The 23,480-nt window shown below is 40.7% G+C and overlaps 2 protein-coding genes across 5 annotated transcripts in view; one reads left to right on the top strand and one right to left on the bottom strand.

The window, feature by feature from the left end:
- DHRS3 (dehydrogenase/reductase 3) overlaps positions 1–23,480 on the top strand; it is an 87,533-nt gene that overhangs the window by 34,419 nt on the left and 29,634 nt on the right. Inside the window, exons 2-6 of one of the 4 annotated variants that reach the window (XM_075437617.1) lie at positions 4,134–4,220; positions 6,335–6,410; positions 8,900–8,956; positions 15,008–15,147; positions 18,520–19,011. In XM_075437617.1, the coding sequence (XP_075293732.1) occupies positions 18,817–19,011 (195 nt within the window). In that variant the 5' untranslated portion in view covers positions 4,134–4,220; positions 6,335–6,410; positions 8,900–8,956; positions 15,008–15,147; positions 18,520–18,816. Of the gene's footprint in view, positions 1–4,133; positions 4,316–6,334; positions 6,411–8,899; positions 8,957–15,007; positions 15,148–17,950; positions 19,012–19,172; positions 19,317–23,480 lie in introns of those variants that run through there. The other 3 variants (XM_075437616.1, XM_075437615.1, XM_075437619.1) reach the window with 3 other exon arrangements.
- LOC104332985 (arylacetamide deacetylase-like 4) lies at positions 173–8,830 on the bottom strand. Its single transcript, XM_009938450.1, has 4 exons — positions 8,660–8,830; positions 4,142–4,358; positions 2,598–2,661; positions 173–944 (listed from the first exon to the last, which is right to left on the bottom strand). The coding sequence occupies exons 1-4, from the start codon at positions 8,828–8,830 to the stop codon at positions 173–175; spliced, it is 1,224 nt and encodes a 407-aa protein (XP_009936752.1).

Genomic DNA, 23,480 nt, shown 5'->3' with positions numbered 1-23,480 from the left:
TGAAAAATACATCGTGTTCCCAAGTAATAGCAACTGAAAATCAGAATTTAGCAGACCATGCTAATCTTAACTTCTTAAATCTTGCCTAGATTCTAATGTACAAATAGCTAGAAGATACTTCGTTGAAATACATTCTGTCTGCAGACCACTTCACTGTATTCAAGAAAACATGTTAATAGCCTTTTACAAAGTTTACAATGTGGTTCATTATTTTACTTGATGATGGAAAAGAGAAAATACCATAACCAAAAAATCCCAGTGCACAGTGGAAACCTTCTTTCATGTGGTACCAGGTCACTTTTACGTTGTTGTCCTCTAACCGTTTCTTGTACAAGAGTCCATCATCTCTGAGCACATCATGCTCACAAGTGATTAGACAAGTATCGGGTAGGCAGCAAACAACAGCATCTTCTGCTAACAGTGGGGAAAGTCGTGTCTCAAACAGCTCTTTTGTTTCTTCATGGACTTGAGGTAAAAACGAGGTGGGCAATGGTGGTTTATAGCCCAGTTTAAATATCTCTGGGATAAGATCTGGATTTATCCATTTCCTGTATTTCAAATTCATACTCTCGGGAACATGAGAACCTGCCAAAATAGCTTCCTTCATAGAGCAATCCTTGTTCAAGTACTTCAGAATAAAGTGGACTGCACTTTCCCGGGACAAGAAGGCAGTGAAAGCATTTTTCTGATGAGAAGGCAGATTGAAGTTCAATGCTTGGAGAAATGGATAGATCAGTACCTGGGCACGTATCTTTGGGATATCTTTTCTGTTTACCAGTTCTTGGCAAACACTAGTAGTATAAGTGCCCCCTGCACTATCCCCACAAGCAATAATCCGATCAGGATCCACCCCGTAGCTTTCTGCAGTCTTCAAAAAGTGTACGGTAGCAGTGAGACAGTCCAAAGTTTGGGCTGGATACTTATGCTCAGGAGATAAATGATACCTGAAATGTGCAAAAGACAGGTATTATTACAAGTACATATATTTGTAAATTGCTTGAATGTGTCACCTTAAATGCATCCCATGCACTTGCAAAAGCTCACCAAAATCTGTATTACTTATTTAACATTCTGCACGCTGAAGCAGACCAGAACAGCTTCCCTTCCCATTTCTGTCAAAATACAGACACCGTTGATCCCTGAGGTTTATTCTAGCATAACTGAAGAGCATGAGGGCTTGCGTAGTGCAGTCCAATCACCCACATTGTACAAAGGTACATATTTACTCAATTCCTGATCTGAGCGCACCTGCCTGGGATCAAAGTTCATGCCCCGGGGAAGTCTGCAATTCTTCCACCTGGGCTGACCTTGCATGGATGTATAGCTATGAATCAGTCCTGCTTGCCCATGAGATGAAGCCAAGTTCTGACTCCTGAGCTTTTTACACTGGGGACACTGAATGTTGTATTATTATATATCAGTACAGTATTGTATATTATTATTATGTTTTAATATAAAAAGAGTAATTTAGTAATATATTATAAAACACCATACAGTGAATGTACTGCAGTGACAGAATAGCTTCCTGTAGGCAATTCCTTCTTTTATTTTATTAATTGGAACAAGTGAATCACAGAGGAGTGATGTTAGAGTAACAATCTCTTTGTTTATTTCTTAACTAACAACATACTTTCATATGATGAAAAGTAAGGCAGGCATAAAAGTCAAGTTTAAGGGTTGTAATTTGATTCCAATGACACGCAAGACTACTTTGAGACTACATTTTTAGCAGCCGTGGTTCTTTAATCTCTGTATTCATGGTTTTAGGGCTTTCTGGAGAAGATTAATAAGGAAAAAATACTACAAAAGTAGTAGTGCAGGCATTCTTTCTTAACCCTTCACTGTTTGCTGAGGCACACTGCTTCTGCTTTTCTGTTTTTTCACTGTTTTGTGAAATTAATTCAAAGGATTCATAAAGTAAACCTGCTAATAACTAGGGAATAAAAAGGTATCAATGTCTTATTTCAGAGTCACTTAAATGTATTGTGATTTACCCAGACACGATATGGAATATGCAGTTCATTCTCAAAACCAATTCCTCCCAGCTGAATAAAATTCTTTAGTAATTACTTTTTTCATGGAATAATTTGTTGGAAACTAAGATTTCTTTATACCATCAGCTATTTTGCATAAGCAAAACATCTTTAAAAGGAAGCAGTGGTCCATGCAATTTTAAAAAAAAGTTTTAAATTTTAGACTTATTATTTACTCTTTAAAATCATCCCCAAAGCCCCCTAAATACTAAAACCTGAAATTGGGAAACCAGCTTATAATTCCTTATTGTCAAACAGAGGAAATGATTTTTCTGGTGAGAACAATGTAAAATGAACACATCTCTGTTCTGAAAACAGCTGGCATACATATTACTTTCGTAAGTTTGTAAACCTGTCTCAGGTATTTCTGGTTGTCGTTCGTGGCACATGCTTGCTCACATGTATCGACAACAGAGGGCAGACAACACTAGCGCTCAGTTTCTTTTTTTATATTCAAAGAAATATAAGTACAGAATTGGCGTCGTTCGGAGGGGTGGGGGAAGTAGGGGGGAGAGCAGCGGAACGATCTAGTTCTGGCAGTAACATTGGGTGGAGCTCACTTACCCAACAGACACAACCACTGAATCAGATTTTCTGGCTATGTACCGGCATATTCTTTCATAACTTCCTGAAGAACAAATGTTGTTAATGTAGTATCTTAGAATACTTGAAGCAATATTATCCCTTATTTTTTTATGGCATATGGCCAAGATTGAGTGTGGGCCCCTTGCCTATTTAGTGAGCTGCCCGAATTTTCTCTAGGATGACAATAGTCTAGACTTTTGATCGTCAGTACACACTGGAAAGTTCGTGCATTTAGGGAGACTGTTGACTGTAAGAAAAATAAGGAATTGTTAATATGATTATATTAGGCAAGGGGCAATGGTTTTAAACTGAGACTTCTGTTCTTGCCCAGAACAGGATGCCCCATCATTGGAAGTGTTCGAAGTCAGGTTGGATGCAGCATAGAGCAACCTGCTCCAGTGGAAGGTGTCCCTGCCCACGGGGGGGGGGGGGAGGGGTGGGACTAGATGATCTCTAAGCTCCCTTCCAACCCAAACCATTTTATGGTTGTTATGCACAATTGCTTAAAGTGGTTGTAAGGGATAAAATACTTGAGATCTTCGTAAAAGCTTACTACATTATTTTAAGTAACTGTGAGTCTGAGACTGACTTAGGCATGTCATATCATTTTGCTGTGGAAATGCTAATTGTAGTACTATAGCTAAGTCTAGCTGAATTTTTTATTTGAAGCAGAGATTTGGCAATTTTCTGAAGAATGAAGGGGGCAGTTGGTATATCCCCTGTGAAATCAGTAGATTTCTGTGAGGCTAATTCAGGCAGAAATCTAAGGCATCCAAATTGTGTTACACTAAGTTGTCTAATTATAGAATTATTCCATTATAAGGTTGTGGGCAGAAATATGCCTCTTTTAATGTATTTAAAGATACATTGAGCTTTCCTTCAACCTTAATTCTGAATTTGCTGCATTTAGAAGACTTGGTTTACAAGTATTTGCTCAATGATGTGTTCTTTCAATTATGGAATTCTAATGCCATTTGATATGTCTAGTGCCTGTAGAAACAGTATCTTTTACAACTTTTTAAATCATGCTTGCAATTTTCTGCTTTCTCTAATAATTTCTCTAATAAATTAAACTGGAAAAAAAGACAACGTAACTAAAGTATGTGCATCGTGGACACACATTTTGAAATTGCTGTTGTAGGCCACTTGAATTGCCATGAAAGCTGTTTACAGAAGTCCCAAAAAAGAAGCTGCAGTCAGAGATCAAAGGGAGGAATGCAGTTGTTAATAACTTATGTCAGGTTTTCAGAAAAAAAAAGAATTTATTTCTTTAGCAGCACCACTTACAGTAATGAATATATATGCCATAAGGAGTGTTATATCCTATAAAAATAAAAAATTTTGATACTAAATAAGGGCAGAGTAGAGAGTTTAAAAAGTAAAAATAAATAAATAAACAGTAAGTGCTTTCTGTCTTTCAATCTCTCAAACTAAGCTTCAGTCACTTCTTAGGCTCAGGAGAGTTTTTAAAATTACATAATTTACAATCCTAAATAACCGTATTTTCTCTTTCAGTTCCTTACTGATGCTTCCGAATATCCCGCATCCTCCATGGAAGAAGATGACTCCTCTCCGTTTGCTTGCAGATGGTACTCTTGGGAGGTAAATCCTCACTGGCACCTCATCAAAATGCAGATCCTTTATGAAGACCGTTGAATCCCTGCATGCTGGCAGTCCATCAACAACCAACCTCATAAGTATGTGCTCCTCAAAGATACCCAAACTTTCTAAGTTCCTTGCCTGCATAGATGTAACAGGGAAAATGAGAAATTAGTATAGGGAATTCAAGTCTTCCCACTCTGTAAAGGCCACAAGCTACCTTTTGCTACACTATATTTAGGATTTTAGGATGATTATATTAGTTATTTGCTACTTTGTAGGATTACCACAAATAACTAACTCTGGTGGCTTTGTGATAGCAGTTATGAAAGTGAAAATGTACATCTTCATTTTTTGAGGTACCATTATTTCTGGTAAAACGGTGTAATAGTTGTTCCATGAAATGTACATAAATACCTTCTAATTTCTGTGATCTGGATGTACCACAAGTAACATCAGGCATTTGCTTAGGTGTGAAAGTTGGGACTCACGAGGCCTGAGGCTCCTTTTCTAATCAGTGAAGAGAAAGAGGTATTTCTTGAGGACGGTTCCAACTGCAGGTGTGTTAAATCGTGCTCTGGAGATGTCTGTTCATCTTCATTGATTATAAAGGGAGGCTGGGTACTTCAGATGCCTCAGTTAAAGTATTTAAGGTTAGGTGAGATGAAAATATCCCTAGCATGACAGCATTTAGTATACTGAGAGAAAAAGACTCATGCCAGTTTGTGTGCCAGATTGCGTCATCTCCATGCCACAGGGTCAATTAGAACAAGCTTTAAGAAAATCGTTAGTGCCTATGATCAATAATGAAGGGCTGCTGACCTAAATGAAGAACTGATGAAAATAGTTGTGAATCTTATCTCGTTCTCCATTGGTGAAACTGTTGCCTTTATCAAGATCTCACAGGTATTCATGAAGTGGCTCTGCAGTCAGTTTCTTACATCTAATCAGGGAAAAGAAATATTCTGATGACAGGAGAGGTTTGCTAAATGTGTCAAAGGATTTTCGTATCCAAGGCCAGTCAACTGCTGATAATTAAGATAGATAGCCTGAAGATGCCACTGGAATCCTTTGTTTTGAACACGTGTTGTAATGGATGCGTTTCCTGCTAGGACAACATTTCCTTCCTCTTAAATGTTGACTTAATTGCCCTTGCAGACTATTAGAATTCATTCTTCTGCAATGATGATAATCATCATAAGCAATTTGCAAATTGTATTGTTCTCTTCTGAGCAACAGAAGTCTCTGTGTACACGGCTGTATCAGTGCCTTATAAACTAATGGCCAGCTATGCTTTTGTAAATTGTTCTTTGCAGCCTTGTGTATCTGGCCTTTAATTTGGATCTGCTCTGTTTATCTCAGTGACAATTCAAACATTGACCTTAAATAGTAATATTACTGTGAAAGAATACCAGAGTAAGACAAAGAGACAGAACTTTCTTAGGTGCATGATTCCAGCTATCATGCACATATGAAGCCAAATCTTAGGTAGTTCAAGCGTGTTGCAACACCCAGTTCCTCACCGAGGCCTTTCTCAAACAATACAAATTCCTTCTTCCTAATAATGTAGACCGAGCTGCAATAAAAAAGTTGGGTGAGGAGTAATAAAAAAAAAATGCCATGAGCCATGGAAGAGACAGAAAACAATTTAGAAACAAAGATGGGAACCCAGAGACAATCTGGAGTTTTTTTCATAACGCTCTGTGCCACAACTGCCAGCAGTGCTTGGGGTGTTTTAATTCCCAGTTCCTAGAGACAAATGTATAGATGTAGTTCTTGCCTTACATTTGAAAATGCACATTTTTAGGTATCAGGGCAAAGGTGAAAATGAATAGAAGAGCCAAGGCAATTGTGGCAGAAACCACAGGGTCAATATAACCTTCCCCAAACAGCAATTTTCAGAAACTCTCACGACTCTTAAATCATTTTTTTTTGTCACAGTTATGATTTTGGAATGGTTGAAGTTGGCAAAATTGCCATACCGTATTTATTTAATGGCATCTGTACTTTCTAACATCCCCGAGTGTTTTACAGAGCTTTCAGCTGACAGATAGTAATATGTATGATAAACTTGGTATTAGGACATTCTATCTAAATATTCTCTTTCCTTTCCTTAGCTTAGGAGCTCCTGATGTCACAGGGGCATCTTCAAATTCATGGAAAACACGGTCATGAAGGAGAATGGGGAATTTGGTATGTATTCTGTTAAAGAAGTTCTTGATCAGTGATTATGAAATACTTCAGGACCATTAACAATACACTCAAAAAATAGAAGTTACGACTATACCTAGACAGATGTGTTTGGTGTTAGTAGGTGAAACATATTATATAAGCCAGGTTCTAAAATGTGCGTGTGTGTAAGAAGAACAGGACCCAGATCAGCATGTCAGCATACCTTTTCTTGTGAAATAGGGTCTTCGAAAAACTATTTGCTGGAACACCTAAATTCTGGCACAAACTGGCTTTTTATGTGGAAGATCATGTGGGGACCAGATTTTTACTTTAAAAATAATTATGAAATCACATACCTACTAGCAAAAACACTCAATTTGAGCTTCATGGACTTTAAGACTACATTAGACGGTCTTTCTGTCAAGCACCTTGAAGTGTTGCGCTTTACCAGCCAAAATAATTATCATTAAAGATTTATATCACAGTGCAATATGCACAGTTAGTCTAAATGCAGATCTGTATGAATAGATTTAAACAAAAGCTAGGATATCAGCTTGGAGGCTGTCTCTCATTTCTTTCATTTGGGATTGTCATTGATTTCTTTATGACAGTGTGGGGATAGATGCAGCAGGAGCATCATATGTATGGTACTTCTGCTGTACAAGGTACATACTTGACTGTTGATGCAGCTTTTGTAAGGCATATCACGAGTCAGGTGGAAGAAAAGAGGAAAAGGCTGTCCTGTATCGTAGAAGGAAAGAGGTGTTTACTGCCACATACAGTACAAACAGACACATCACTGGCACAAGAAGAGCAGTAATCATCAGAATCAGCAGGTTATGTTCATTGCACATATGCAATGCACCAAACATCATGCACTTTGTAAGAAACCTGTGAAGTCCAGACTCTGAGGGCTACTTCTGTGAGTATAAACATAAACCTAGAAATTCACCAGAACCACCGGCAGATGTCTAAAGATTTTTGAAAGAAAATTAGGTATTGGACGGTTTCAATGCATAGTAAATGCTGAATTGCATCTTCAAAACTGTCCAGAAAAAGGAAGCTGAAATTTGTGGAGCATGCTGTCAGTGAAGACAGAATATAAACTATTGCGGAACAGCCACTTCGAAGCTGTGAAAGCAGGGACAAAGAGTTACCTGAAAGAATCGTTTCATCCAACCAATAATAGAAATATGGAGAACTTAATAACATACAGTCATATTGTTATATTACGGTCAGGTTATTATATTAAGTTTATGTATAGCATAAAATGAAAAGCAGTGTGAGATACATAAGGACTGCAGACTCTTCTTTCATGCCAGACAATGCAGAAAGTTACATGGGGCCTAGGCCGTTGGAGAACCAGGAACAATTACTGGATTTGGTGAATGCTGCTATGTAGGTTCAAGCAACCCACATAAGTCTTTAATAGATTATAGTGCCCCAAATCACCTTTCAAGGATGTGTGCCTTAATTACAACGTTCATTCTCTGTAACTAGGGTGATTGGAGAATACCTTTACTTGAGATGAGCTCCGTACAAACATTACAAAGCCATTCTGTTATTTTCCTGCAGGCTTTCTTTTGGCATGTTATGTGCCAGACATCACAGGGCTGAGGCTGTTCTTATGTAGTCCTGTTGCCTTCTTTGAAAGCTTTCTAGGCAAAAGCTGTTTCTTTCTCTGATGGCAAAACAGTGAGTATGGCTTACGAGTACTCAAATAGTAAGTGATAAGAGGTCTAGCTGAACCTGCTGTGGCCAGGAGGTTAGATTAGATGACCTCTGGAGGTGCCTTCCAACCTACATGATTCTATGATATTTAACTGAGACACAGTAATTCAGTCACTGTGGAAGTAAGAACAGAATCAAAGGTAAGAAAAGCACTGTAGATAGTTCAAAATTTAGGAAATTACCTTAAATATATCAAAGTGCACTAAGATACAGAAGGTTTTATTACTGTTATTCATGTAAATGATATCCACAGCCCTCCTGTCATCCACAAGACCAATCATTTCATTATAGAAGGTAATTAAATTGCAATTGCAGCATAAGAATGCATATCTCAATATTTAAAAGAATTCACCTCATACTGGCTGCTTTAATATACAATAATAGAATACCAAATCAAACTTTGGCCTTTGTCTTTAAATCTGTGTTACTGTGTGGTTCCCATTACACATAGTTGCAATATTTAAATGCATATCTTCATCGTTTTAATCAAGTTTTTCCTTTCCTGAAAATCACAATATCACAAAGCATGATAAACTCACCAGAATTTCCATCAGAGTATATATGCAATGATATAAGCGGAGCTTTGATGGCTGGTCAATATCAGGAGGAATCTCTGCCTTGAAGTTTTTATAATAAGTTGCAATGAAAACCAGTATTACAAAAGCAATTAGAATTCCTGCTATTAAAGTCAGAGCATGAAAGGATTCCATTTTTCTTTGGTGGGAATAATTTATTAGAGAACTGTTTGATGTGATTCTGTCAATATTTATATCCTCCAGACTGACTCCACAGAGAAGTAATCTGCATATGAAAATTTCTCCACCCTCCTCCTACAGGTAAGGCTGCCAGATGCTAGAAGCATACAAACATCCGGCCATTACAACTTTATTTAGCGTGGTCATAGTTAATATGTGGAAGACTCACATCCAGGAAATGTCACTATTTTGTCAGTTCCAAAATCGCAAATTAACTTGATTTTTTATCTGGTTTAATTATATTCTGCTTTATGGGCCTGAAAAGCTATGAGTGATTTTTTCCAAGTGCACTCGTTAGTGTAGTGGAAGGTACTACCTCTGCTTATCATAGAATCATAGAAACAGTAAGGTTGGAAAAGACCATCAAGTCCAACCGTCACCACCATGCCTGCTAAACCGTATCCCAAAGCACCACATCTACACATTTTTTCAACACCTCCAGGGATGGGGACTCCACCACCTTCCTGGGCAGCCTGTCCCAATGCCTGAACACTCTTTCAGTAAAGAAGTTTTTCCCAATATCCAATCTAAACCTCCCCTTATGCAACCTGAGGCCATTTCCTCTCATCCTATCGCTAGTTACTTGGGAGAAGAGACCAACACCTGCTTCACTACAGCCTCCTTTCAGGTAGTTGTAGAGAGCAATAAGGTCCCCCCTCAGCCTCCTCTTCTCCAGACTAAACAAGCCCAGTTCCCTCAACTACTCCTTGTAAGACTTGTTCTCTAGACCCTTCATCATCCTCGTTGCCCTTCTCTGGACACGCTCCAGCACCTCAGTGTCCTTCTTGTAGTGAGGGGCCCAAAACTGAACACAGTACTCGAGGTGTGGTCTCACGTGGAATACTGGCAGTGCTGAACTCCAGTCTCCGTGTTCAGGAACTGTAATTGTTCTGCTCTTGGAATAGATCTGGAGTATGATTCTAAGGCTTTTTGCTTAGTGCTGGTCTTTTTTTTTTCCCTGCTATATTGCTGAGGCAGACAGCTGGCCACAAGAGTTAGAGCAGACATTCCGAAGTGCATCGACATTTTGCTTTCAGAGATTACTGTTTAGGTATCAGTTATTTGGAATCTCCCTACCTGAGTGTACAGCAAGGGTCTCTGGGCTCACCAATGGTCCAGTGATATCAGAGGGAAACTTCCTCTTGACATGGAGAACTTTGGCCCTAACCCTCTCTTCTGATTCATTCTAAAGAAAGGATTTTGATGTCTTTACAACTTCATAGTTTGCTATTTTTTGCCGAGACAACTGCACATTATCCTTAATTGCAATTTAGGCTGTCATTAGACCGTATGGCTAGCCAAACGCTTGTGCCAACAGAGGTGACGATAGCAAAGCAATGAGTCACCAGGTGCAACTCCACGTATTTCTGTCCACTGTGTGACTGGACAAGACTTCTCTTGTCCAGGCCGTTCAGCCTGCAGAAGAGAAGGCTCTGGGGAGACCTTAGAGCAGCTTGCCAGTACCTGAAGGGGCCGACAGGAAAGCTGGAGAGGGACTTTTTGACAAGGGCCTGTGGGGATAGGACAAGGGGTAATGGCTTTAAATTGAAAGAGGAGAAATTTAGATTTGATATAAGGGAGAAATTCTTTACCATGAGGATGGTGAGGCACTGGCCCAGGCTGCCCAGAGAAGCTGTGGCTGCCCCTTCGCTGGAAGGGCGCAAGGCCAGGCTGGACAGGGCTTTGAGCAGCCTGATCTAGCGGAAGGTGTCCCTGCCCATGGCAGGGGTGTTGGAACAAGATGATCTGTAAGGTCCCTTCCAACTCAAACCATTCTATGATTCTATGATTGTATGACTTGTTTGGGCAGAAGTAAAAAGCGAACAAATGTCAGCTCAGCTTGACATAATCAATACAACCTATGCTATCCCCTGAACACTGTGAAATATTTCTTTATCCCCGCTAATTTCCCAGATACTCAATTCTAAAACCCTTATAAAAGCTTGTAATTGTGGTCATAGAATAGAAATACTCCTTTTTGTGAGCCATACGTTTTTGCATTTGGCTAACAAACCTGTAGTGGTATTCCCTCAGAAAGTGGGATCTTGACCAAGTCCTTTCTCGCTTTTCTTATAAAATAAGCAGATGAAATATATCTGCTCAGAAAAATCCCATTTATGCAAAATATGCATTACAGGAAAGAGCCAGAAGCTTTAATGTGAATTAGTCAATAGGGTAAACAAATATTTAGCTGTGTGGAATGAGAGTAAACAACATGAGTCATAAGAGATAAAGGACTCAATGATAAGAGTGACAGACTGGATTCTTAAGAGAATAAGTCTAATCATTAACTTCCGTGGTATTCAGCAAGTACAACTGATTGAGTTATGTGCTTTAAAATGAAAATAAATAGAGAAGTAAATAAATTAAAGGGTGTTAAGGTCAAGAAAACCATGAAATCCATGTAAGTTACAGCATGGAGCTCTCACCTTAACTCAGCAGGCCTGGAACTTTCCAATACTAACTCAAATTATTTGACTAAGCTGGGGAATAATTGATCTCTTCCATCACTGTGAGGTGCAGGATGTTTAACTGAACCTTTCCCAACTTCTTGCTCCATCCAGACCTGTAGGGTACACTTAACTTGAATTATTTAAAAAAAAAAAACAAAACACAACATAAATTAAAGCAAAAATTAAGGCTGCTTTTATATTCTGAGAAGGAATATCCAGGTTGGGATTTAATGAATTTCACTAATCCATCCTAAAATTAAAAAGTTTTTAAGTTCTCAATGTCCCCATATAGACAATACTTTTAAATATGACAAGAAAAAGTTCAAAGACATTTCTTCTTTATTATTTTTTTATTCTCTTCAGGGTGGATTTCAACACCTCACTGATGCTATCATCTGAGGAGGTCATGGAATGTGCAGATTTCCCCTCATAAAAGTTGGATGTCAAAGTACCAATTACCTTCTGCCAAATCACTTAGGAGCTCCCAATATACATGGGTTTTTTCCCATGATATCAAGACTTTCAGACAGCAGCTGATCATCTAATTAGAGACTGCAGGAGAGGCAGGAGTCCTGTGAAGAGGGGTTCTTGGTCTTTGGGGTTGGTTGGTTTAGGGGATTTTTTTAAAATTTTTTTTCATCAAATAGTGTTGGACAAAGTTTAACTGGAGGGCAGGAAAGAGTGTTCTGAAAAAGCATCCCTGTCAATTTATTTTACAGGTCAGCTTCTAGGAAACATCTGGATTTATGCGTGTTGCTGTTATAACTCATCTTTCTTCCTCCAAAGAATCAGCTGATCCTCACTGCCCTGTGCCATTGTGCATGTCAGGAAAGATAAAATAACTTTTAAAAAGGCAGCAGTCCCTATAAATGAGTTAAAGGATCAGCTGGCCCTTGGAAGCGCTGTGTTGTTTACCCCATGTATCATTTGCTCCAACGGCCTCCTCCAGAACTGCTCTTCCCTTAGAAAGCTCAGTGATACCAAGTCGTAGGGGTAATGGTAGTGACTCAGCAAGAACGAGCAAACTGACTTTCTGCTAACAGTGGGTAAAGTTCTAGAAATATCCAGATAAATTATTAAAAACCCAAGCCTTATCCTTGCTCAGATCATCATTAAAAATGTTGTGAGTTCTGTTTGAATTAAGAACCCAATTTGAATTAATAATCCCTCTGTGCCTTCTCTTAGCTCAACTGAATCTCTCCAGAGATCTTATCTTCCCATCATCATTTTTTAGTGTGATCTTATGCCCCCACATCAATTCATACATCTGAAGCTGATCCATTCTAGCCTTCCAACCAAAAAAGTCTGCCTTTGACAACAGCGTTCTTTTTCTAGCATTCTTGCTCTTTTTGGCTTCCGTTCTAGAATTGTCAAGTATGAAGAAGCTTGTGACAGTTAGAGGACTTGAATTATTTCACCTCTGTATCTACTCGTGAATGACTAGCTCTGAAAAGAAATTATAGATGCATGTAATGAATTCTTTTAAAAAGACATTGTTAGAAAGGATTCAGGGAACATTTTATCTAGAGATTTTTTCCTAAGCTAGTTTACAAGCTTCCAGTGCAAACTTATTACAAGCATTAGCCTACTGTTCTGTTTTTGTCACAGTCCGTATCACGTTGGTTTAGTAAGATTTCAGTTCAGACTCTTGAAACAATAAGCTTCTCTAAGTTTGAGGGCCTTATGGACTTAATTCTTCTGTCTCCTTTGCCTTGTGTGTCTTAGAAGTTTCGTCAGGACTGAGGAATTAGAAGGACTGGTAAATATTGAGTGGTGTAAAAGTGAGGTAAATGAACTGAAGAGCATGTAAGATGAGTCAATCAGTTTAACACAATGTAGTCACTCCATTCCCGTTCACATGTGATGTTCTCTCACTGTTCTCTCTTCCAATATGAAGACGCAGGCTAACAGATTGAGACAGATTTGGCATCTAATTAAAGATAGGTGAGAAAAAAGAAGGGCAGTTAGTACAAATGATAATATTAACTTGTACATCCTTGATGTTCCATCGCTTTGTCTGAATTCCAGGTAGCACCTACATGCACTTTGAAAACGCTGTACTTACTCTCATAAAGACTACATTTACACATACTGAATCTAGAAAGGAATGTCATCTAGAATTTAGAATTACTGTGTAAGAGGTTTGTTATGCCTTTATTCATGATACTGTTTTGTTGTGAGACCCTGGGAAAGCAGTAAGGCATCCAAATGTAGTTTTTCACACAAGGCCGGACACGGACTGTTTTCTGTCAAGGCTGGAAGTTAAACAGAAACCTGGTCCCTCTGAGCTTAGCCCATGGCAAAACTCCACTTACAAGGCAACAGTATCAGACTCGTAATACTTAATAGCATATAGAAGGACAGTGTGAAATCATAGAACCACTGGGACTCATTTCAAATGGAAAATGTGAACTCAAGGGAAGAGTGAAATCAAGAAGCACAAAAATTTAGCTCTTGATTTATCCAAATCTGACAGCAGTACTTCATGTAACAAAAAACAGATCAGCTTGGCAAAAGGTTTTCCTTTTTTAAAGGAGGTTTAGTTTTAATCTGTGATCGTGATAGATTGTCTGTGGTCAAGAACCCTGCACTGGTGTAAAAAACTGGTATTGCTTGACACCCTAGTAACACAGACTTTCCATTGTGTAACAGGGCTGTTCTGTGTTCCAAAGTTTTTCACATCTACTTACTAATGTACTGTATATATTTGGGTGGGTTTTTGTAAGTTGAAAACACAGAATTCGTAGCCCAGATGCTTTCAGACATGCCTTGAGCATGCTTTTAATTCCCAGCTCAAAAGAGTTTAGCAACTCTATTTGCATTGACTTCCAAGTTTACTAGGAGCGTGGCTGTAAAGGCTCTATGAACAATTTTAGAGTTCTGCCAGTATGTGTAGGTACACCATCAAGATCTAAGCATTCAGACACTCTACCTGAGCCTCTGCATAGATCCATGTAACATTGTTCTGCAAAAATGGACATGTGTTATGCAAGTGATGTGTATAGAAAATGTATCAGCTTATTTTGGAGGTAAAAGTTGCTTTTTCACTGCTATTTGTTTCTTCAAGACAGGGCAAGTAAGAAAAAGTAGATTTCTGTGACTCTGATAGAGAGTATTAGTAAATCTACACTAACTACAATCAAAAGCTGGGTCTCAGCTACTTACAGGGCTTCCTAACCTACCTTTACACTAGCTAGCCCACATATGAACAACAGGTTTAGTTTTAAGCTGGACTATTACGCATTATTGTGGTTCAGTATTCAGAAAGCATAAACGCATCTTTTTAGCTGTGGTCCCAGGAGTGGGTCGTTCAGGGATGATCTAAATTTAAACCTATTAATTCAGAATAGATTCGTAACAACGTATTAAAGCTGTTTTCCTTTACACTTTGTTAAGAAGTGCAAACCTAGAAATTCAAACACAAGCGGAAGTCAAAATTGAACGAGTTACCACTGAGAGGTACTACATGACTACCTTCTTGCTCTTGTTGCAAACTGGAATAAAACATAGTTGAAAGTGCCGTGAAAATGGCTTAAGCCAAGTTTTTGGGTTTTTTTGCAATTTGTGCTTTGAAATAGGAAACAAATAGTTCAGTACTGTGCAACTGTCCGAAATGCAAAATTTATTCTGCAACTAAGTGATAGCGTTATCAACTGATGCAATTTTACAAAATTAACAGGCCTGCTTGTGGGATGCTCCAGTGCACTGGTTAAGGACTTCTGACTGGAAACATGGAAGGGATTCACTTTGGGACAACTTCTCGCTTACAGTTAGGAACAGCTGCTGTGAAGTGACAGATCCTTGTTACCGTCAACAAAGGTATGCACTGAGCGTCTGTTTGCACTTACAGACCTTTACTGGAAGCGGTTTGGATAATCAAACCTGCATGAAGGTACAGTTTAGGGGGTTTCACTAACAGAGATGAACTTTTTGAACAAAAGCACATGTTGGCTTTGTGAAGGTGACAGTTTGGAACAAGACCTCTCGGCAAAAAAGAGCAGAATGGTTGCTATACAACAATCAGGTGAAATCCCAGAATACTACTTTTTTGCCACTTTTCAGAGAGGAACTGCAATTAAAAGGGACAAACCTCAGCTGTTCTCAGTGTTTTATACAGTATCTGTAGAATTTAAAGCCATTTGACTTTTTGGTTGAATTAGGTGAATTTTAAAATAACTTGCATATATTTTTCACCATATTAATTAAAGGCAAGATGCAGCAACTTCAGTTTTACTGTAAGTCTGCTTTTGCTTCTTGCTTTTGTACATTTGTACAATGTAGTAACTACTGGTTTTCACTGCTTCAAGGTAAATCCAAAGTAAAGTAGTAAAGAAGTAAAATAGTTAGTACTTTCATGACATTTGAAGAGAAGGTTAGGAAAATTTTAAATATTTAGAACTGTGTTTTTATTCCCACTCCAAATTTGGTAGCAACTTTGCACATAGGTCAATAAACCAAAATCATAATGAATGAAAAAACCCCAATTCCAATACATTTTAGAGTATCATTCAAGCTGGAAACAGATGCATGGAATCAATATTCACAAGATTATTGCATTCCCACTGGCTTCAAAGGACCTGCAAATGTTTTAAATTAATAATTAATTTTGGTTTTAGTCTGAACAGGTTAACTGTGTAATATTGCTGACTTTTCTATTTTAAATGTGTCTGTGGTGCTTTGTGCATAGAGACTGAACTCAGGAATCGGTAATCAAATTTACTTTTAATAACTTCATACCTTTTCATTTTTAACTGTGCTGCTTATTTCCATACCAGAAGGTGGTTGTATTTGTTACCAGTCCAGACACTGAGTCCTTCTTTTTTAAACCAGACACTAGGCTCTCTGTGTAATTTCTCTCTCCCCTTCAGAGTTTTTGGACTGAGAGGAAAATTGTAATGCCAGGTGCCTCCCCTGGCTCCATTTCTAAAGGTATTACTGTAAAAACATGCAGAGGTGCTAAATGCTGCCAAGCAGCAATGGGAATTCTCGGAGCTCTGGTTATTTCAGATGCAGCTCAGTTAGGGAATACCACCTGATTCTGACAAGGTGTACAGACTTACAGTTTCTGGTTAGAACGCTGCATCTTCTTCCCTCCAAAAGCCTCTCTCCTGACACTTTGTGATGATTCAGTGATAGTCATATGGCTAATTTCATATGAGGTAACCTGGCATTTAAAGGTAAGAACTCTGCAAATTTCTCTCTAGATTTTATTTTCTTTTTTTTCTGAAAACTTTTGTGGAACTTTTAACAGCTGAAGTTCAAGGATGTAGATATTGTTCATATTTTGTGTTAAAAAATTTGTGTGATATAGGTTTTAAATGCGGGTGGCACCAGAAACTTGGCTGCTCTTCATTTTGCAAACAAATAACCCTGGAACACTCTGTAACTGTATGGCCACTTTGAACAATGCCTGTTTTGGAAAATACCTGTTTGATGCCAAAACATAAAATTGAATTTATTTTCAAAGGGATTCAGCTCCCTAACTCTTGTATTGGTTGTGTAATATAACTTGGCTACCTATGTACAGATGCTTACACTTCCATTCCAGCGGTGCTTTAGCAACTATAGACAGAAGTTTGAGGTCTGTCAGATGTCATTTTTCATTAATTCTAGTTTTTACCACTAGATGGCTTCCCAGGATAGTGGATATAGCTCCGGCCCGCCTGCATTAACGCGTGGGATGGGCTTCATTTTGGCACATTCTTAATGATCTATACAGTCATAAAAATGAAGTTCTTTGCAGCTCAGCTGTGAAGACAGCAATGTGAGGTTGGACATCCTTGAGCATCTTTTGACATCCTCAAGGCTTTGCATATTGGGTTATTTCTGATTGCTCCCACAACTACCAACCGTGTGTGAGCAGCTCTCAGTTCCAATGCACAGTTAGATCCTCCTCAGAAATGCTTGTTCAGTGCAACTGAAAACAGACCTTACCTGCCTAATGCTAAACGGTGCAGACAACCCAGCTCGGGGACCTAGTTGCAGTACACTTTGCCCTTTCTCCTGTTACAACATAGTTTGAAGTGCTATGGAGACCTTCATGTGTTGCAACTATGCCCTCGTAACTGGACAGAAAAGTCTTGGAAAAGGAGAGAAAGAAGAACACCCTTTGTTGTGAGAAAGTGCGTCTCCCTGCTGCATTCAAAGCCTGTCTTTTTTATTGCCCCGCTACTAAATCACCAGTTTTCAGCAATGCGAGCGTCTTCCAGCTTGGAAAATCCAGGAGTTGTCACGTTGTCCAGAAAAACATCGGTCCAATGTAGTAGATGTTGACGATTACCAACCTGGGCTGCGCTCAGCCTGGCAATCCAGGGCTGAAAGAGCTTTTCTGGTCCACACCAGCTCATCTCTGGCCAGCAGTTCCCTGCCAGAGCTCCGTCAGGCTCAGACCGCGGCACCTCCTTTGCGGCCTGGGTGCGTGCGGGGAGGAGACGGGGGCTGAGTTACAGCGGGCTGCGGTCAGAGCTGCGGGCCCGGCGCGGAGCGATCCCGGCCCGCCGCGCAGCGAGCCCCGGCCTGCCCGGCGCGGGGCCTGCCCGGCCGTGCGCGTCGGTGTGCGGCGGCTCCGGGATCGCCCGGGGGGGAGGGGAGAGCAAAGCCAGCCACTCACAGAAACAGTAGTGAAATCTCCCCGACACTTTAACTGTCAATCAGGCTTAATGGGGTATAAAACCTCCCCAGCGCCGCAGCGGTGACAGGCAGAGGGAGCGGTGCGAGCGATGAGCGAGAGCCCGAGCTGAAGGAGCGCCCGGCGCAGTTCCCGCTCCGTGGCCGCGGGCACTCCGAGTGCAGGAACCAGGAGAGGGGGCAGAGGGGCGGTTGGCAGCTCAACCTTTGTAACCGGCTCAGGACAGAACGTCTGCAGATATTTATAGATATTACAACAAAAACAACAACCTTGCCCTGAATAGAGCCTTTCTTAAAAAAAAAAAAAAAAAAAAAAAAAAAAAGGTCCTGGCAATTCAGTCTTATTTAAGCAATTTCCTGCGTCTAAGAATAGAAATGAGCTGCCTGGAAGGCACTGCGGGCTGAAATTTGGAGACATAGGCTGCTTTATTTTATTTTTCAAAGTGTAAAAGCCTTCAATTTGGATACTCGATTTTTCTGTTGGTCTTTGAAGCTGAGGGATGTATGGTTACTTTTAATTCTACTTTTTTTTTTTCTCTCTAATTTAAAAAAACTGTCTTCCAGTTAAAGAGCAAGGAAACCGTTTTACCTGCATGTGACAGTCCCAGAGGACACCGATCAAGAAACAAGGGGAGTGACTCGGTCTTCTGCACTACTTTACTCCTGCCCCAGTTTTTTTAGGGGGGGAGAGAAGGATTTTTCCAATTCGAGAATCTCTTACCCCCAAGTTTCGGAAGGGGGTTGAAGACTTGTCACCCGTCTGGGGGTGCATGAAGGGCATCGGCTGTCTGTCTCGGTTAACTTGGTTTTGTGAAGGGCTGGAAGAGAATTTTGCCTTCCCGACTTGCCTGGAACGAGAGGATGATCTGGAAATGGCTGGGCGCCGTACTGCTGCTCCCCGTGCAGCTGGTGTGCCTGGTGGTGAAAGCCGCCGTCTGCGCCGTGCTGCCGCCCAAGCTGCGGGACCTGGCCGGGGACAGCGTGCTCGTCACCGGCGGGGGCCGGGGCATCGGCCGGCACCTGGCCCGGGAGTTCGCCCGCCGCGGGGCCGGGAAGGTGAGCGGGATGGGGGGGGGTGTTGGCCTGCTGCGCTGCCGGGGAGCCCTCCGGCTGGGGGGGCTGCGCGGGCTTTGCCCTCGCCTCGGGGAGGGAGCGCTGGGGAGGGGGAGCACCGGTTTGGCGAGACCCTGGCGCGCCGAGCCGTTTCCCTGGCTTACCTTTCACAGAATCACCGAATGGTAGGGGTTGGAAGGGACCTCTGTGGGTCATCTAGTCCAACCCCCCTGCCGAAGCAAGAACTTTCAGAAGTTGCCCGCTCCCCCCTCCCTGCATCTCCCCATCTCATCTAAGAGAACGTAAAGGTGAGAAAGGGGCCGCCTGGTGAATTCCCCTCCGCGGACAAGGGGGAGGTTTTCGCTCCAGCCTGGGTTTCCCGTGGCAGGGAGAGGAGGGCTGTGCGATTCCCGTGCTAGCGCTCATCTCTGTTCGCCCGGCTGCTGCCCGGGAGCAGGGGCTGTGTGCCCAGGGAGGGGGGCAGCGGGCTCCCGGCTCCAGCCCTGCAGACCGAGCCCGTCTTCAGCTCCACTCGGGCACAGCCAGGCTGCCGCTGCCACGCGTGTCACCCCGCAGGGGACGGGGGAAGGGGCAAGCGGTGCGTGCGGGAGGGCTCTGGCTCTCGGTCCCCATAACGCATTCTCTCGGGAAAGTGGGGAGATGAGTTCAGTCTCACCCGGTGCTTCCCCATGTGCAAAACCAATCGCCTGTGCTTGCCGGAGTCCCGTGTGTTTGGCTCTGTGCCAGCCCAGAGCTGTTCAAGGGTAAAATGAATGCGACCCCAGCAAGGAAGAAAAGTACAACAGGAGTAGGAGCTGTGAGACTGTGTGCGCGTTTCCTTTAGGAAAGAGGGAAAGGGAGAGAGGCGGAGAGGTTGGTCTGGCTGCACAACAGCCTGGAAGTGCCAGTGTAGCTGATGGGTCCATTCTCTAGCTCAGGAGCTGGTGGCTTACCTTGAAACTTTGGCTTTTCCTAAGTGCAGGTGTGTGTGAATCAGTCAGGGATACAGAAAAGACAGCCTGAAGCAAGGCTTGAGATGTAAAGTTTCAGTCTGCCCCTTTATGGGTAATGTAAGGGAGGAATCGTGAAATTAGACAGCTGCATAAATACTGCTCCATGTGAGAGAGGATGAATGAGAGCAAAGAGAGAATAAAGAAGAAGAAAAAAACAGTATGAGAATATATTTAAAGAAAAATTGGCATTTGGTTTGAGATAGTGTTTTGTCACTTCCTTACACATGCATTACAGTTTTCTGTGTGTGGTATAGAGCAATTCTGGCATACAGCTTTCAGGTGTAAAATTTGTCAGCATTGAACTTTGATGTTTGTATATGCTTGTGTTTAAACATCATGTTGAGATTTACAAATTCTTGGAGACAGAGCAAACAAGTTGACTGACCTTTGGACCCGAGCAATTTGCTGAAAGTGTATTTATATTATCTGTTGGAACACCATGCTTCATTATTTATTTATTTAGTCCGTCTGGTTGCTATGCTGAGCTCTGATATTGAAGTACCACCATTTCTACAGCTAATTCAAGAGCTGCTTAGCTGCGGTTCGGCTGGGAGCTGAACAATGGCGGGCAGCCCTAATGAGCCAGGTGACATGGGCCAAAAGGAGAGGGAGCTATGTAAGATACAGAGCTGAGGATGAAATTACTGTAAACAGTTATAGACTGTAGTTCATATGTATGCCTTATCTATAAAATCTCCACGTATGTTAGAAGGAAGAAATAAATGAAAATAATTATTGGGAACCTTTGTACTTGTCTTGCGATGTTGTGAAATGCGTGGTTGCTAGTTACTGTTTAGAGGTTTGGGGGGTTTTGCCTCATGGGTTTTTTCATGTCTGTCATCAAGGTATTTCAGGTTTTGCTTTTACCGAATCAGAGTTAGATTCCCCTGTCAGTTATATCATGGCTATCCAGTAAGTCAAAGTAAGGAAGTTTTGATCCTTTCTGGTGGTGGCACTGCCTTTTGGCCCTTGGCAGTGGCATGTTTTCACTGCAGCACTGAAGTAGGCTTGTTCTTTTCTTCCTTAACATTTTTAATGACAGTTTTACATAGGTGTAGTAGTTTCCATTCCCTTTTCTCCAAGATTTCATTTCTTTCCTGCCTTCTGTGATCAACCCTAACTTTGTGAATTTAGTGCAGTCTCCATATAGAATGCAAGACGTCTGTTTGGCACTACTCCTTGATGTTATGCTTTGTCTCAAACAATCCGAAAGAAATTAAAAAGACTTGAAGTGGCTGGCAATTTATCTTTCAATAAGGCTTGTTAAAATTAACTATTCTGTTTTTCTGTTGTCTTCTTACGGAGTTAACTGTTTTACAACTATATGCAAAGCTTGAATTATTGATCATAATTAATAATTCATGACAGATGCTGGTTATCAGATGGTGTAGTCACAATATTCCAAGTTCAGGAGAACACTTCCACCAAAGGCATGAAATTCTGAGACCCAGCACAGTGTGACATAGAGGTAAATGGAATCAGTAACATACAGATTCAGATTCTAATAGTGAGTGTCCAGTGTACCTTGAAAAAGTCATCACAGCGCTTGCGCACGCAGACATAGTGGCGCAGTTTTGGAGGTAGGCGGCGATATATAACCATATTTTTGAGATTAGAATCTTCTGAAAGATAGGTTAGTTGAGACTGTTAGCATATGAAATTTCCGCTGATAATTAGACTGGATTGGATTTCATCTTACACTGTTTTCGGAGTCTGGTTTTGTTAATCACAAATGAGATGTATCGGAGCAGTTTTCAGGTAAGATTGTATCTCACTGATATTACGAATTGTCACATCTGCAACATTTTACTGTAAAATTTGTTCTTGCATTTAAAGCTATGAACATGGCAAGAAATATATCAAAAAAGGGTTTATGCAAATGAAAGTCCAACATGTTCTGCTTGGTAGATGAGCATGGAGACAGAAATTCTCAATCTGACAGAACGGACGTCTCTTGGGCATGATGATGTAAATCCATCCTGATTCCCATTCTCTACCCCCATGCCTCAAGTCCATTGTGCTGCCATTGTACCTTAGATATGACACAGACAGGTAAATGTCTAGGAGACTTTTCCTTCTATGGTGATGTTTCTTTTCTCATGGTTGTTGTCCATTGGCCTCTCTGATGAAATGGCCAATAAGGGGACAAAGCAGTGTCAGTTGTATTTTCACTTTTGGAAGTGTGTATCTTCTGGTTTTTTTCAATTAAGACTACTAGCGATTTTTAGGCAGTGAGAGACTTTAATCGTTAGACCATCCTTGTTCAGATGTATACTAAGAAGAGGTCAAAGGGTCCATACTCCATTTTTACTTTTGTAGAAGTTTTCAAAAACTACTTGATCATGGGAGGCATTGTGTATTCAAATGCTTCCTGTAGCACTTATGGAAAAAACCAAAAGCATGTAAATTTGCTGTGTGCAGAGAAAGAGTGGTTTACAGATGATACAGGACATGTTTGTGTTACTATGAGGGATGAATAGCACTGAATTTTCTCTGGAAGTACTCAAGTACTGTAAATCAACTTTCATGCTGTTCCACGGAGATGTGTCCAGATTCAGAAGTGCCAGCTGAGGCGTTACTTTGCTGAAGCTGAATTGCTGGAGAAACATACTTTTTTGCTTTTGATTCCTTCTTGGTTGCTTGCAAGATTCAAAATTTTCAGTATTGTTGGCCTTAACTCTTGAGGTTTTTGACTGCACCTTAAAAGTATTTGCCCAATAGAGCATCAGCTCTGCCCCGGTCTCATACATTGGTAGCTTTGTTAAGGCTCTTAGCTTTTGATATTCTGCGGTTAGCCAAAACGGCAAAGTATATCTGCGTTAATGAAAAGGGTGAAGGAGATATTTTTATGAGTTTATGATTTAACGCCTATGAAATAAAAATCCACTTACAAAGCCTAATGGTGTTTTCCAAAGAATATACTCGAATATAATCGAGTTAGCACTGGGAAGACTGGCGCCTTTCAGCAGTATTTCTTAGGTGGAAGAACAGCCCTGTGCAGATGTGAGCAGTCCAGGGGATGCAGGAGCTGAATGGGTTCATTCACTGGTGGTTACAGTTGGAAAATGCTTCTGGTTTCCTCTAAGCCATTTGCTTTTCCTACAGCATTTGCTATTATAGTGCCCTTGCCAGAGAGTTGTCAGCCCGTGTTTTGATGGTCTCCAGTGATGAAGTTTTGATTCGTATGTCTTTTGTATGTCATTTGTATGTCTTGTTCTTTGTTAGATTTTCTTTCAGGGCATTTCCTTGATGTCTAAGAATTTTCCTTGTAATCTTAATTTACTTTGTTCACAGATTATTTAATCTAATGTCTGACTGAACAGGAAAGAGATATTTGGTTCTTGGGCATTCTGGATTATTAAATATCACGAAAACCCAATAAAAGTAACAGGAAAAGATACAATTATATGATAGAAACAGATTCCCCAACTCCAGTATGTATTTTAGTATTCAAGGTTA

The sequence above is a fragment of the Opisthocomus hoazin genome, chromosome 16 (assembly GCF_030867145.1).
Source record: "Opisthocomus hoazin isolate bOpiHoa1 chromosome 16, bOpiHoa1.hap1, whole genome shotgun sequence".
In the NCBI taxonomy this organism is placed as follows: domain Eukaryota; kingdom Metazoa; phylum Chordata; class Aves; order Opisthocomiformes; family Opisthocomidae; genus Opisthocomus; species Opisthocomus hoazin.
Note: the sequence above shows the minus strand (reverse complement) of the source record. Positions and strands in the feature narration are given on the sequence as shown.